Source organism: Paramormyrops kingsleyae, chromosome 1 (assembly GCF_048594095.1).
Source record: "Paramormyrops kingsleyae isolate MSU_618 chromosome 1, PKINGS_0.4, whole genome shotgun sequence".
Classification (NCBI taxonomy): Eukaryota; Metazoa; Chordata; class Actinopteri; order Osteoglossiformes; family Mormyridae; genus Paramormyrops; species Paramormyrops kingsleyae.
The window spans coordinates 61,002,675-61,018,880 of record NC_132797.1 but is presented as its reverse complement, the minus strand read 5'-3'; the positions used below and the strand labels follow the sequence as shown (position 1 = coordinate 61,018,880).

At 43.9% G+C, this 16,206-nt stretch overlaps 1 protein-coding gene across 2 annotated transcripts; it reads right to left on the bottom strand.

The window, feature by feature from the left end:
• Window positions 1–3,656: 3,656 nt before the first annotated feature.
• Window positions 3,657–15,532, bottom strand: LOC111842899 (insulin-like growth factor-binding protein 2-A). Of its 2 annotated transcripts, none has more exons than XM_023809990.2 (4): window positions 14,937–15,532; window positions 6,345–6,523; window positions 5,934–6,083; window positions 3,657–5,629 (listed from the first exon to the last, which is right to left on the bottom strand). In XM_023809990.2, exons 1-4 carry the CDS (start codon window positions 15,301–15,303, stop codon window positions 5,471–5,473), a joined length of 855 nt encoding a protein of 284 aa, XP_023665758.1. In that variant the 5' UTR covers window positions 15,304–15,532; the 3' UTR covers window positions 3,657–5,470. The 2 variants fall into 2 exon arrangements, with proteins under 2 accessions (XP_023665758.1, XP_023665759.1); XM_023809991.2 differs by having other exon boundaries at window positions 5,934–6,074; window positions 14,937–15,530.
• Between the last annotated feature and the right edge of the window lie 674 nt (window positions 15,533–16,206).

Genomic DNA, 16,206 nt, shown 5'->3' with positions numbered 1-16,206 from the left:
CTGGTTGTTTTATCTTGTGTCCTTTTTGAACACTCTCAGGGGGTTCATTGACATAAGAACATAAGAAATTTACAAACGAGAGGAGGCCATTCGGCCCATCAAACTCGTTTGGGGAGAACTTAACTAATAGCTCAGAGTTGTTAAAATCTTATCTAGCTCTGATTTAAAGGAACCCATGGTTTTAGCTTCCACTACACTAGCAGGAAGACTATTCCATACTCTAACTACACGCTGTGTAAAGAAGTGCTTCCTCAAATTTGTTTTAAAATGTTCTACCACTAATTTCCACTTATGGCCACGAGTTCTAGTATTTAGACTAATATTGAAATAGTCATTTGGCTGAACAAAGGTGGGTGTTGTATCCCAGCTGTCCAGACCCGTTAGAATCTTATAGACCTGAATCATATCCCCCCTTAGTCTCCTTTGCTCAAGGCTAAACAGATTCAGTTCTGCTAACCTCTCCTCATAAGACATTCCTCTAAGACCAGGAATCATTCTCGTAGCTCTTCGTTGCACCTTTTCTAAGGAAGTAATGTCCTTCTTGAGGTATGGTGACCAAACCTGCACACAGTATTCTAGGTGGGGTCTTACCAAGGAATTATATAAGTGTAACATCACCTCCCTTGACTTAAACTCCACACACCTAGAGATATAACCCAACATTCTGTTCGCCTTTCTTATTGCTTCCCCACACTGGCGAGAGTGGGACATGGAAGCATCAACATACATACCGAGATCTTTCTCGTAATCAGCTACCTTTATTTCAGTGGAACCCATAAAATATCTGTACTTTATATTTCTGCTCCCTGCATGGATTATCTTACATTTATCTGTGTTAAATTTCATCTGCCAAGTATCAGCCCATTCGCTAATTAAATCCAGATCCCGTTGAAGCCTCTCTGCTGCTAGATTAGTATCTGCTACACCACCCACCTTGGTGTCGTCTGCAAATTTAACCAGTTTACTGTATGTATTTGTGTCAATATCATCAATGTAAATAAGGAACAATAGTGGTCCTAAAATTGAACCCTGCGGTACCCCACTATGAACGGAGGCCCACTGTGACATTGTGCCTCTAATAACTACTCGCTGCTTCCTGTCAGTTAGCCAGTTTTTGATCCAAGCTGCCACAGTTCCTAAAATCCCTGCAGCTTTAAGTTTTAGCAAGAGCCGTTTGTGGGGGACAACATCAAAGGCCTTCTGGAAATCTAAGTAAATCACATCATAGGCCTTTTTGTGATCAATTTCACTTGTAGCTTCCTCAAAGAACTGAAGTAGATTCGTTAAGCAGGATCTACCTCTCCTAAATCCATGTTGGCTATCCTTTATGATGTTATTTGCATCTAGGTAATCTACCATTTTCACTTGAATTATAGCTTCCATTATTTTTCCAATAATGCTAGTTAAACTGATTGGCCTATAGTTTGCTGGATTACTTCTATCCCCTCTTTTGAATATGGGTGTTATATTAGCATGCTTCCAATCTGATAGTACCACACCCGCAGATAATGATTTCTGGAATATTAAAGTTAAAGGTTGGCTAATAATATCCCTCATCTCTTTTAATACTATAGGTAAGATGCCATCAGGCCCCTGCGATTTATTCATTTTGAGTTTAGCTAGGCTTAGTATCACATCAACCTCAGTTATACATATATTGGTCATAGACGATGCTGTATTCGTATTAATTGGTGGTAAGTTACTTGTGTTCTCTATTGTGAACACCCGTGAAAAATAATCATTAAACTCATTTACTATATCAATTTCGTTATCAATTATAAGTCCCTTACTATCCTGTGCAATGGTCATTTTATGGACAAAAGCAGTTATGAATAATGGTGATCAACATCAATACAGCATGGCTGAGAATGAGGATCCAGAAGATTTACTAAGACCCAAATGATATCGCAGCCCAAACCATCATTGATCCACCCCCTTGTTGTACTCTGTGTATCCAACCGTCCGAGTGGTAAGCCTCCTTGGTGCTTCTCCATGCTGTAACTGTCCTGGATGTAGGAAAGACAGTGAAGGTGGACTCATCAGAGAACAATACATTTCACATTGTTCACAACCCAAGATTTGTGCTGCTGGCACCACTAAAACCGACATTGGGCATTAGAGTGACCAAGGGTTTGGCTTATAGCAGCCTGACCATGAATATTAACCCTGTGGAGCTCTCAATGAACAGTTTTGATGGAAACAGGAATGAATTGGGCAGCTGTGGTTTTATGTTTTTCAGACACGATCCAGGTTAGTACCCTGACATCCCTTTCAGACAGCTTCCTCTTGTATCCACAGTTACTTCTGTTGGATGTGGTCCATCCTTTGTAGTGGTATGCCGACATTACCCTGGATATCATACCTTTCTTAACACCACAAAGACCTGCTGTCCTGGTCACAGATGCACCAGTGAGACACGCACCAACAATTTGTCCTCTTTTGCACTCTGATGTCTCCCATTATGTTGTGTGGATTGCAATATTTTATGTACAGCTGTGTCTTCTAATTCAGTCTTCACATTCTGCTCTTACTGATGGAATGTGCAGTAAGTGAAGACTGGCCACCAGGCCATGCATATATAGGTATGAAACCTCAAACACTATTAGCCAAGTGTTTCAGTTTCATTGTCCAACCCTGTATATCACACATTTTGTATATCCCTGACTTGTGGCTGTAGCCTCCAGGATAGGCTCTGGACTCCACGTGACCCTGAACAGGACAGGTGGTTACAGAAAACTTATGGAAGGATGAATGGATGTACATTTTTATGTGTTAATTGGTTAACTTAAACATTAAAGTCAATGAGTGAAATCTGATTGGCTGTTGGGGGCTGTCATTGACTTTGAATAGGTTAAATTTGATTGAGTGAAGGAAAGGACCTGGGTTCGAGGACATCCACCAAATGTATGTTGGCTCCAGAACAGAATGTTGTTTTTATGTACAGGCTGAATTAGAAGAGTAATAGCACAGCTATACATAAAATATTGCAATCCACACATAATGGGAGACATAATGGGCACTCTGTATTTTTGACACTGATGTGATCCCATACTAAGCAGAAGAAGGACATCTGGTGAAATTCCCCTATTAGGTGGTTCAACAGAATACAATAAATATAATTACCACTCTTCATCTGTATAATCCTAAAAGTTTAACATGGGATGACTAGGACCCCAAACAGACATTAGTAATCCATTAGCCCAGCTGGTGAGGCGTCCAGATCACTGGCTGCCTTAAATTACCCACCTTTAAACAGCATACTAGTGTAGCATCACATCAAATACAGTTAATCACTGGGGATTAAAACAGGCACACCAGGTAATCCATGTCAGGGAGGACACTTTGAGCTACATAAAGTTTTACAAATTACCTTAAAACTGAAACACTTCTGTGCTTGGCTCAATAGTTCAGTTCTTCTTATGCTATGACTAGTTTGTTTCCTTAGTTGAAAGACTCACCCAGCTGTTTCACATTAATATTAGTGGCACATGCATGAATATAGGAGACTGACCAATCAGCACACAGCAAGAACTTATTAAGTGAAATCCAGGCCCTTTTAATTGAAATGGTAATTTACAAATCCTGTCCTAGCTCAAAGTGTCTTCTCTGACATGGATTATCTGGTCATCGTAATTAAAAACACGCAGGACACTGAGTAAAGACTGGGTGTATTTAATGAGAGACTGTATTAAACACAGGTATCTGTAATGCTGTATAACTAAACGTGATCTAATACATTAATAAATCACTTGGTCTTTCATACATAAAAAGCATTTTACCCATTTTCATTCAGCCTTAGTACTATGTACAGAACAGCTTTCTAGAGAACACAGAGGCCCCTGCAGGACACATGTGGGGCAAACAAGTCTCTCATCATCCTGCAGTTTCCTAGTGTCACGCAGACGGATAGGAGAGTTTGCCCATGCCCAAGTGGGTCTTAGCTTATGGTTCATAATGTACGCCTGCAGTGGGATTTCTCCAACTAAGAGGTCGCGTCAATAAGGCCACACCATTGTAACAGTCAAAACCCTCAGGTGAAATATCTGCTGATCATAAGCTGAAGCTACACTGGAACAGAGAAGTCAATAGTAACAGGTGCAGAGAGAAGTCAACAGTAAAATACTGGAACTGACAGACATGATTGTGAATAGTTAATGGTAAAATACTGGTACTGAAAGACGAGACTGGAGACAGTCAAGTGTAACATACTGGTACCGACAGAAATGACTAGAGATAATCAATGGACACATACTCATACTGACATACATGAAAGGGGATGGTCAACAATAATCATACTGGTAGTAGGAATATACAATGTAGTAGGGAAAATCAATGATAACATACTGATACTTATAGACACTACTGGAGAATGTCGACAGTAAACATACCGGTAGTGACAGACATGATTGGTGACAGTCAAGGATAACATACCAGTACTGATGGACATGTTTGAGGACAATCATTGGTAAGACACCAGCAATGATGAACACGACTGGGCATAGTCAATAGTAACATACTGGTACTGATGGACATGATTGGGGATAGACAACAACAGCATACTAGTAGGGACTGAAACAATTGGAGATAGTCAATAGTAACACATCAGTACTGAAAGACATGAATGGGGATAGTTAATGGTAACCTACCGGTATTGACCGACATGATTGGGGATAGTCAAAGGTAACATACTGGTACTGACAGACAGAACAGGGGATAGTCAATGGTAGACAATCTGCTGTAATAATACTTCTCTGTTAGCCTTGTATTTTGTGCGTCTGTTACAGAGTTTACTTGTGGGGATACATAGATCACTTGGCTGCAATGTCCAGCCCATCCTGCCTGGAGCTCCAGACCTAAAACTGCATTCAACTTTCTTTTTGTGGTTAAACTTTCTTCAATTATGATTAATTACAGTATAACTGTTAAATGAACGTACCCTTTTATTCTGTGATGGACAGACACTTTGCCTGCAAAACCTGGACGGGCAATCATTCAAAACAGATGGACTGGTTGGTGTATGGCTGGTTGGAGGTATACATTTGCGAATATATAGGACCAAGCTGGCCTGTGCAGTATGTAGGATATAATTACCCCCAAGCTTTACTGCGGCAGAACAAACATGAAAGGCCCAAGGCTTGAACTAGGACAGCTGAACAAATAGACCTTGGGATGCCTGAGTTACCAAGACAACAGGATGCAGTTATAAAAAGGAGCAAGACGGAGGGTAACGAGCACACGTCTTCAGTGTGATCAGGATGCGGACTCCAAGTATACCAGCTTCTCCTTTCCACTCATCACCACTCGTACGTAGAAGAACACAGGAACATGGGGATGACAAGACAGAGCAGCATACAGTCACAGCTACACCCACAAAGAAATAGACACACATACATCCATTCTTCTTCCACATCCATTTGGACATGCCAAGGCCCCAGTTTCTGGGCTCCTGGAAGTGGATGAAGGTATTGAGCTATTTTCTCAGGGGTGTCGGTGGCTCTATTTCCAGACCACCAAGGTACTGGCTGCAGTTGGGGTTGCCCCTCACCATAGGGGAATCCGGGATCTGCCGACCCGTGTAGGGGTTCACACACCAGCACTCGCCTCTCTGTCCAGCTACTGACATCTTACACTGGAGGCAGATGGGGAGGGGGGAAAACAGGCCTTAGGACAGAGAACGTGGTAAACTGACTCCTGGAGGGGGTGCTCTGCTGATGTAGGTTAATAAAGTGAACTGTCAGACTGAGTACAAAAATTGATCAAAAAAGTATTAAACATATAATGAGACACAATATTAGCTAAACCCTTGCCACACGACAGCTTAGAGGATCCAGACATGCACGGGGGATATAATTTGAGAATGTACCAAAAACTGTTTCTATGGTGTGCTTCCTCACCATCCCAGCCCTCTGCCTTCCATGATGTCATAAGCTCACCTGCTTCATGTTGTACTGCCCCTTTTTGTCACAGTTTGGGATGTGCACTGCATAGAGGTCCTCCAGAGGCCCTCGGGTCTCACTGAAGGGCATCTTGGAGATCCGTTCCAGAGCCTGGTCCAATTCCTGCTGACACTGGGTCTGCCCGGCCCAAACAAACCCAGATAAAGGAGTTAGGACCAGCTGGATTCCCCCTTGTGTTCTGCTTGTCCTCCCAACACATACACACTTTGCAAGTAGTAACCTGATACATGCAGTATACACCACAAGAGGAAAGTGTTGTGCCATGTGAGGAAAGAGCTAGGCTACAAACAGGCCAGTGTGTCAGGAGGCTAGAAACAATTTATTTTTGAAAAAGGAGCCAGCCCCAGACAGGCTGGTTACAACCTATGACCAGCAATGATCACTTACTGGCTTCAGGCAAGGTGATTTGCCATCATCCACCTTGCTCAGTTTCATTTTGCTCTTCATTTCCTGCCTGTGCAGCCACATCGCAGCCTTCTTGGCCCCCCCCCATGGACTGTCCTTGGGTGGCCTCTTTATGGTAGGTACCTCCGTCTGAGCCCCCTCCATTAGGTCCTGGACCTGCACTAATGACAAAATCCAGAGTGCACCATCCCACTGTAATCACCCATCAATTACTTGTATAGTCTTTTTATGATTATGTTTAAGTTACAAATTATTTTAGAAAGAAGAACATCCCAGACAATGGGAAAATGCGAGATGCCGGGGTACATCTGGGGCTTTGAATGAATAGGAAAAATGGGGTGCCTTTGGTTCAAGTGCCCATCATACAAGATGCAGAAAAACTATTACATGAGTCAGGATTCTTTACACATTTCAGAGATGCAAAATATTGTGGTCAGCAGCGACGATCCAGGGAGTGGACACCGCATGGATCTTGGAGATCCCCGCTCAACCAGGGAGGACCTACTGCTGACGATTAAGCTACGGGAGCTCGAGCTTGAGATTAAGAGACAGGAGTACCAGGCTCAGCTACTCCGTGTCCGGGCTATGGAGATGGAGGCTGAGAAGGAGCTGGAGTTACGTCGGATGAGCATGGGCGACCAAAAACCAATGCCTCTTCCGCGTAAGGTACCCACACCAGGTACACCTCCACCCGCAGCTCGCTCCGCCCGAGACCAGGCTGACGCCCAAGACGCTCCTAGACCCCGTCCCCGGTCTCCCTTGAGCTCGCCTGTCTCCCCGGAAATTGGTAGATCGAGCTTTGATGTGAGCCGACACATCGGTCTTGTTCCTGTGTTTCGGGAAAATGAGGTAGACGCCTACTTTTCCATTTTTGAGCGCATTGCTATGACATTGAACTGGCCCAAACACCTTTGGTCACTGTTACTGCAATGTAAGCTTGTGGGTAAGGCACAGGAAGTTTGTTCGGCTCTTGCGTTAGAGCAGAGCCTGGATTACGACATTGTGAAGGCTACTGTGCTTCGCGCTTATGAGTTAGTGCCGGAAGCTTATCGGCAGAACTTTCGAAATCTTCCCAAATCCGCCAGCCAAACATACGTGGAGTTCGCACGCGAGAAAGCCGTCTTATTTGATAAGTGGTGCGGCGCTAGTGGTGTGTTTAACCACGACCAGCTTAAGGAACTGGTCCTGTTAGAAGAATTTAAGAACTGTGTTCCTGATCGAGTGGTAGTGTACTTGAATGAGCAAAAGGTCACTTCGCTAACTGAAGCTGCCACCCTCGCTGACGAGTTCGTTTTGACCCACAAAACTGTGTTTGCTCCGATTCCTTTGCCTCGTAAAACTCGTCCGATTGTAACCTCCCCTTCGCAAGCGTCTCCACCACCCGTGGAGAAACGCGAGTGTTTCTATTGCCACGAAGTGGGCCATATTATATCTGTTTGTCCTGTGTTAAAGCGCAAGGAAGCTCGATCAGCAGCTAGGAAAGTAAATGTTGCTGCCTGCCCCGACAGTTCTTCGTCCTCCTCCTCTCGCGTTGATGCTGCTTTCGAACCATTTGTATTTACTGGTTCGGTTTCGCTCAGTGAGATGGATGCTCGGCACCCTGTGACCATCCTGCGGGATACGGGAGCCGCTCAGTCCTTCTTGGTGGAAGGGGTTATTCCCCTGTCTGTCAATACGTACTGTGGTACGGATGTGTTAGTGCAGGGAATTGATTTGTGTGTGGCTGGAGTTCCCCTGCACACCGTTTATTTGTGTACTCCCGATTTCTCGGGATACGTGCGAGTAGCTGTCCAGCCCCAGTTACCTGTCCCAGGCATTACGTTTATTCTTGGGAATGACATAGCGGGGAAGAGAATCGTTCCTCTACCCGAAGTCGTTCTGGACCCTGTGCTGTGTGAAAATGATGTAGCGGTGGAACACCCGACGGTGTTTCCTGCGTGTGTGCTTACTCGTGCACAGCGGCGCCAGCTTGCCGACATTGACCTCGAGGACACGTTCATGTCTGTGCCGTTGCTGGATAAACCTTCGAAGATTGAGTCTGTGACCCCGGATCCTAATCACTCTGTTACCTCCCCTGAAGTTCCGTTCTGTTTGTTTTCTTATGTTTATTTTGTGGTTTTTGTTGTTTTTTGTTTGGGATCTGTGTATTTTGGTGACCCGTGTGGGTTCACTCTTGTGTGGGGGGGTGTTACGTGCCGTAAGTTCGGGTTACGTGCCGTAAGGAATTTGTGCCGTAAGTTTCGGGTACGTGCCGTAAGTGTTACGTGCCGTAAGTTTAGGAGGATGCCTGCAGGTCCTTCGGACGTCCTGCCCACTCGCCGATTGGTCGCCCGCCCCCTCGACTCCGCCCTCAGGACCTGCCCCCGCCTCCCTTGCCCTCGGAGCTGTTTCCGGTTCACCGGCTGAAGAGTTCGCCGCTTCGTCCCTTCGAGGCCCGCTACTTGCTTCTCGCCTGCTAGCTCGCTCTCTGTTCGCTTTTGCTTTGTTTGATTGATCGTGTATGACTGTTTTGCCCTTGACTTCCGATTCTCGCCTCGCCCTTATTTGTACTTTCGCCTTTGTTTCTGATTGCTTGATTGGTTTTGGACTTTCGCCTGTGTTTCGACTTCGCCTCTCGGTTTTCCCTTTTGATACCTTTGCCTCGGCTTGGTGTTTCGTGTTTCACTAGGTGTGTAGGGAGTGTCTGCCTTTTTTGGTTTATTCGTTAACGTGGGGATTATTGTTTGTTTGGTCAGGGAGATAGATTTAGGCATTGTTGTTTCATTTCACCATTTTCTTTGTGTTCACTTAGGTAGCTCAGCTTGGGATACTCGGTAGATGTGCTTTTGTTTGTTTCTTTGGCCTTTGTCACTCCTGACGTTCGTTACACCTAGTGTTTGTACTGTGTTTGTGAAAAACTATAAAAAAAAAACTATAAAAAAAGACTCCCTCTGTGTCCCGTGTTCCCTTCTCCTAGCCCTAGTTGTCCTGTCCTCCCCAATCCCTCCTTCCCTTTCACTTTGTTGCGGTCCAACCCTAGACTGGATCGTAACACCAGGTTCACATACTCTTTAACAAAGAGAATCATGTGGCTCCACCTGAACATACAGTATACTGATATTAAAGATGGTCGACTGGTGCCAAGTATGATGGTTCCAGCATCTCAAAACAGCCACATTCCATGGATTTTAATGCACTACAGCATAGGACTGCCGCGATTAGTCGACGACAACGCTGAAAATGCGTCGATATCAATATTTTAAATCGACGCATCGTTTTTTAATGATTTTAATAAAATTACTTTTATGATTTCTTAAACGCTTCAATTGATTCATTATAACAGATGCTATCCTTTAATATCACTACGTAAATATGGGATTAGCTCAAATTATCACAGAAGAAGGTGGTTTTACCCGGTACAAAGTGCGATGGTATATACAGCAGTACTAGCTGTATGCGTGAGCACCGAAAGAGAAAACAATAGGCGCTGTTCTAGATCGCCAGAAAAGGCAAAACCACGGTGTCGTCTATTCATGTTTATTAAATTACCATCAGTACGGAGAGCTTTTTTGTACTTGTAGCTGCTAAATACACTCATTATTAAAGCCATGAATTTGAAATGTTTAGATTAAAATCTGGGTTTATTAATTCTACGTTGATTGACGGTGCCATTGTGTGCGTTTGTACGCGTTGGACTTGCAGGGACCAGTGTCGTTATCGTAAACTAAAACTGAATCGAAAACTGACACTGAATAACAGAAAATAATTCGTGAACTGAAATATAAATGAAAACGTTAAACTGCAAAAAGTACCGCCACACACCAACATCTTTTTACCTTGCTTAAACACAGAATGTCCTACTTTTAAAGATGTTGTGGCTGATAATTTCTGCCTTCCTTCATCGCGACTTAACTGCTTTTCGCTTGTGTCGCAAGTGGCGTATTCCGCTTATTTAATATATTAAGCATGAGGATACGGCAAATTTATACAGATTACTAACTTTTGGGCATCACAATACGCAACTCATTAATATTTTAGGCATATTACTAATCTGCTTATCGAATTGTGGGCGAAAATAATAAGAACATAAGAACTATACAAACGAGAGGAGGCCATTCGGCCCATCGAGCTCGCTTGGGGAGAACTTAATTAATAGCTCAGAGTTGTTAAAATCTTATCTAGCTCTGATTTAAAGGAACCCAAGGATTCAGCTTGCACTACGTTATCAGGAAGACTATTCCATACTCTGACTACACGCTGTGTAAAGAAGTGCTTCCTTAAATCCAGTTTGAAATGTTCTCCCGCTAATTTCCACCTATGGCCACGAGTTCTTGTATTTGAACTAATGCTGAAGTAACTATTCGGTTGAACAGTATCCAAACCTGTTAGAATCTTATAGACCTGGATCATGTCCCCCCTCAGTCTCCTTTGCTTGAGGCTGAACAGATTTAGCTCAAATAACCTTTCCTCGTATGTTCATATAGTGCCAGCATACATTATTTAAAGCCTTGCAATGGCATACATTTGTTGTTAAAATTAACTTAGGAAAATTAATTGTTTAGATTACTCGATTGATCGATAAAATAGTTGGTAGATTAATATATAGAAAAATAGTCGTTAGTGGCAGCCCTACTACAGTGTCCAGGCAGCAGAAGTTCATGAGCAAAAAAAAAAACATCTGAGGGAGAATATTCAGATTTGTTAAAGCTAACAAAGGCCACAAGTACAAAAAGTAAAAAAAAAAACAGTTCAGTACAACTGGGGCATACACAAAGTCTCCTTTGGAAATACAGCTTAAGCAGTGAAGCAGTTCTGAGGCAAAAGGGGAAGCTACTGAGTACGTTGTACCTAACACACCTAATACAGTGGGTCCAACCTGGAGCAGGGATGCCCAATAAGATGGCTCCTGCCCAGTAAATCCATGTGTATCTAATAAAGTAGGTCCTATCTGGTACTATACAGGGATACCAAATTAAGTGGGTCCTACCTGGTATTTAGTAAGGATAGCTAATAAAGTGGATCCTACCTGGTATTTAGTAAGGATAGCTAATAAAGTGGGTTCTACCTGGTATTTAGTATGGATAGCTAATAAAGTGGGTCCTACCTGGTACTGCGTAGATGTATCTAAAGTGGGTCCTTCCCGGTACCAGCCAGGTGGTCATTGAGTATAATCTGATTAACAGGGAATGTAGTTGGGCAGCACAAACACAGAGGGGAAGTGGGGTACAAATGCAGAGGTGGGACAAGGACACAGCGGAATTCTGACATGTGCAGTCAGTGTGTCCTTCAGTGTCTGGAACTCTCCATCTAGCAAGAATTCAGAAAGATGATCTGAGACAAGATAAAATAGGACAGTCATGTTTGAGACAGCCTGAGAAAGTGAAAAGTATTTATACACAAGGGTCTCATAGTCCATTAAAGGTACCTTTCATTCATTGATCACCTTCTTATGTGATAATGAACTGGGTTACTATTAAACCACACGGAAAGAGGTATGTTAATTATTATATCCTCCTGAGACCCAAGGAAAAAAGTGTCCTTCAATTTTAGGTTATTTGCCTTTGAAGGAAATAAGACATCTTACAATTTAGATTTTTTCAAATTTATTTTTATTTTTAATTTCACAGCATGTCCTCTTTAGTGTACAACAGGAATAAATATGTTTCCTTACATCAGTGAAAAGATAGATGTAAAAATAAAATGTCCACTACAATGGACATAAATTAATGGGTGGGGTCTCAGGAGGATAGAACTCAAATGAAGGGATGGGTCATTTTTTTAGTTAAAGAAGCACAGTGTTTTATTTTACTTGCCAGAACATTCCATAGTAATGGCTTACACAAGCAGGTCGCTCTTGCCTTGTTGTAAGGTGAGTGCCATGTCTCATGGAATCACTTTTCTCTTTGTCATTGAACTTGAACTGCAGGTTCATATGAAAGTGGACCACATACTACATGTGAATACGCCCTCCCTCTGAATAGCATGCTTTGGAAGCACCTTCCACTCTGATTTGTGTGAGCCCAGATCCAAAAGATAGATAACATTTTCACATAAAGAGGGAGAAGTAAATCTTTATATAAAGCTGTGTAACATCTAACCTTTCCTTATCTTGAAGAAGCATCTCACTTTTATAGTACTCAATAAAAACTGTGTTCTCGCCTTTAAGATATCATATCTGTTCTTTTTTTTGGTTCATTCCAAGGACACATTTGAAGAAAAAGTATGTATAACAATTTCCCTTCTCAGAACTTCTACAAAATAAACACATATTTAACAAACCAAACATTTTAAGAAACTTTTGTTATGAGTTTTAATTTATTTGGATTTTGCTGGGATGGAGTTAGAGATCACTGACTGCAGTGTTACTGTTTGCCCACTTACGTGCCTGTGTGGGTTTGTGTGTGTCAGCCTCACCAAGATTATGGCCACAAATGTAATACAGATTTTTCTGAAATTGCACCGTGTCTGTGAATGTTTAACTAGCTGTGTCAGAGCGGAGAATATCTGAAGTGCCCTGAAGAGGAAGCTCTGTTTCCTTTTTGCATTCAGGAAAGAGAAATCCGCACATTGTACTATGCCCTGTAAATATGAATGACCCTTAGGAGCTGAAAAGCCAGAGGCAACATAAGCGAACGTAAGTAGCATTTCTTAACCACAGTCTATCGCTAACACTGGCACCCTGTACCAAAAAGCCACTGCACCATAATCTGCTTTTTATTATTACGTCTTGGCTGCTTGAAAGGTGGTTTTCATCCCAAGATATCTTGTTATTCTCATGCAAGGAGATGATGCTCCTTGGAGTTTAAGAAGCCAGTCCCATCTCATAGGATGTGCCCTTGAGAAACAGAGGATAAGGATCGTACCTTCACCCTCCCACAGATGCCTTTAACTTCAAGAGGTGATAGAAATGGCAGTTTCAAATAGTAAACGAAGGACTTTTTATCAAGATGTGAATTGCTGGCCAAGGATCTACAAGAAAACAAGCTGAACCAGAAACAAGGGCAGCATAGCAACAGCACCGTGAATCACACTCTGGAACGTGGCATGTGCAGACCTCGCCAAAAACCACACCGCAGAACGTCAGCACGGTGGAAAGAGCCCCCCTTTCCCGTGGCCCCACTCTCAAAAGTACCTCAAAACAATTTCAAAACACTCCTCTGAATGCAGCCAAAGCCAGCATGTTTGTGCGTTGTCCCGGAAGCTTGTCAGTGAGGTATCTGCCTGGGGGCCAAGGCCCCTCCCTCCACTGTTAAGGCTCTCCGTGGCCTGCAACCACCAACCAGCCTGACAAGCTGATGATTCTGGGCGGTGTGGAAGGTGCAGCCCACCTGCTGTGGGCTGAGACGGTGTGGGTGGTGTTAGCCCATCAGTCTGGTTGGTTTAGAGAAGGTCAGAAGGGGTGGTGGGTGGCTCAGCAGGTTGGAAGGCTGTATCTGTGATCAGAAGGCTGCCGGTTCACATCATAGGGTCAGCAGAATGGTTTTTACTGTTTTTCCCCTAAGCAAGTCACTGATACTCCAATTGACCCAGTCTGTTTTCTGAACCATACATCACTTTGGATAAAGCATCTGCTAAATAAATAAAAGTGAGGGCCTCCATGTGGTTGTGCAGTAAAAAAAAATCACAGGTCTCTTTAAAAAATGTTTCATTTATTGTCCTGCAATGCGCACACTGAAGAAACGCATCAGGCAACACAATTGCAAAAATGGGTCACAGTTCAAGGTCCACCATACAGATCAATGCCAACCTGTTTTTTTCCCAGTTCTGTTCTTTGTTAAGTCCGGCCTCAGCAGGAATCTTGATATTAAAGTCCAAACTACTCCCAAATGAGGACTGCATACACAGGGAGCTTGTTGCTCCTGGACACATTGCTTGTTACTAGGAACAGTGGTATTGCCAAACCCCAAGAGGGAAGTCACATCAGCACTCTTTAGTCTGCAGGCCTTTTACACTGGGGAAAAACGAATGAGTGAACAAACTAACTCCTGGTGGCACAAAACTAAGAGAGCTGAGCATTGGGATACGGGAACACGCTTCATGCACCAGGTAGTCCGAAAGGAACAGGCGATCCCGTTTACCTTCCGAGGTTTGGCCAGCTGATCCTGTGGTCATGTGATTTCGACACATGTAACAAAAAGGTCCCGGGGGGGGGTACAAGGGGAGGTTCTCCAGCTTAGTGAGGAGCTTTTTTTCTGCAGGAGGTTGGCTAACAACATTTACTTTGTGAGAATGCCATGTATTGCGCTGTGCCGTTTATTTAAACCAGAAAGGTCCAGAGTTAATGCGCACTTACACAATATTACGCGACAAAGAGAAACAGTCAGAGAATAAAGAGCAAAGTGCATTTCCTCCAAGCCCAGCATACTTTCTATGTCACTGAGGTTCACGCCATCCGATACCCCAGCTTAGTGAAAGCAAGCGCTTTCCAGCACGCTTAATTTCAATCTGAGGCGCTAAATCGGCTTCATGTGGAGGTGTGTCATGCATGCCCTTTAAGGTTGCCGATCTGCTGTTCGTGCGCAGTTGGAAACCTATAACGGAATTACTGTTGATGCACATGCCTGTAGGTCTCGATGCGCAGGCAAGCAGACTCACCACTGCTCTCACGGCGCTCCGGACCTCCCGTGGGCTCTGCTTCCACCCTGCGTCCGCAGATCCCCAGCCCTTGCACCAATTGCTCCAGCGGCAGGTCGGAGCCCGGCTCCGGGTAGCAGCGCAAGCCGCTGGAGCAGCGCGGCGTGTAGACGCCGCAGAGCTCGCCGAGGCGCCGAGCGCACACGGGGCAGCAGCCGCAGCCTGGCTCCCGCACCACCTCTGCGCAGCTCCCAGTCATCTCCGGGCACTCCGCCTGGCGCTCGGCACTGCAGCTGGGGCACCGGAACACCACCTCCCCGGACAGGTCAACCCGACGCACGGCCAGGCTCAGCATTAAGGCGTAGGCGACATGCATGTTCCAGATCATATCTCAGAAACGCCGAAAGGGATCTCTGTAGGCTTCAGGTGGAGAAGCGCGACTGTGTGTGCAAACAGGTGAAGTGTGGAGAAAAGCAGCGGGGTCCAACGACGGGCTGCAGGGTCCTACCATCGGTCATGTTTCCCTCCCATCCTTGCTGGCTAGACCTACTGTAATATGCGATGACGCTCGCGAAAGCTTCTGGGTTTAATGACGACCCTAGTTTCCGTCGAGGTGCAGCCGTGTGTCTGTTTTGTAATATTTTCTACTTATGAAGTTTCTGGAATAAGATAAGCATAGGCGTGCGTGCGAGGCTACGTGATTTTTATCTACTCAGTATCAAATCAAAGTTTATTTATCAAATGCAGAACGGTACGGCATACAGCAATTGATTTAGGCAGCTCCATCAAATAAAGGTTAAGGATTCAAAGATTAAATAATAATAATAAATAGGAAAAAACGTATGTTTTAAAATTTGTCCAGTATTTATTCTTTGGGGTACCCTCGGGTATCCATCTTATAATACGTCGGTTCAAATGTATACTGTACAACATTTACAGTACAGATGCTCCTCGACGTACCATGGGGTTACGTTCCGATGAAAATATTAATATGAAGTCGAATATGAATGCGATATAATTAAGTAAGTAAATAAACAACTACTACCACGGAATAGGTAATCATTTAAACACAGGAAAAAAAACAATATGTTGTTATAGTGTTTGAAATACTTGCCCTCGCAGTCGCTACAGAAACCATAAGTGTGGTTGGGTTGATGCAACCATTGGACATCATCCATAGAAAGTATCGGTAACGGTATATCGTTACCCCTGATCAAAATCAAAAGTTTGATGATTATTGAATGTTTACGCCTATTGCACCATCGTAGGGTCGAAAAATCGGAAAGCGAGG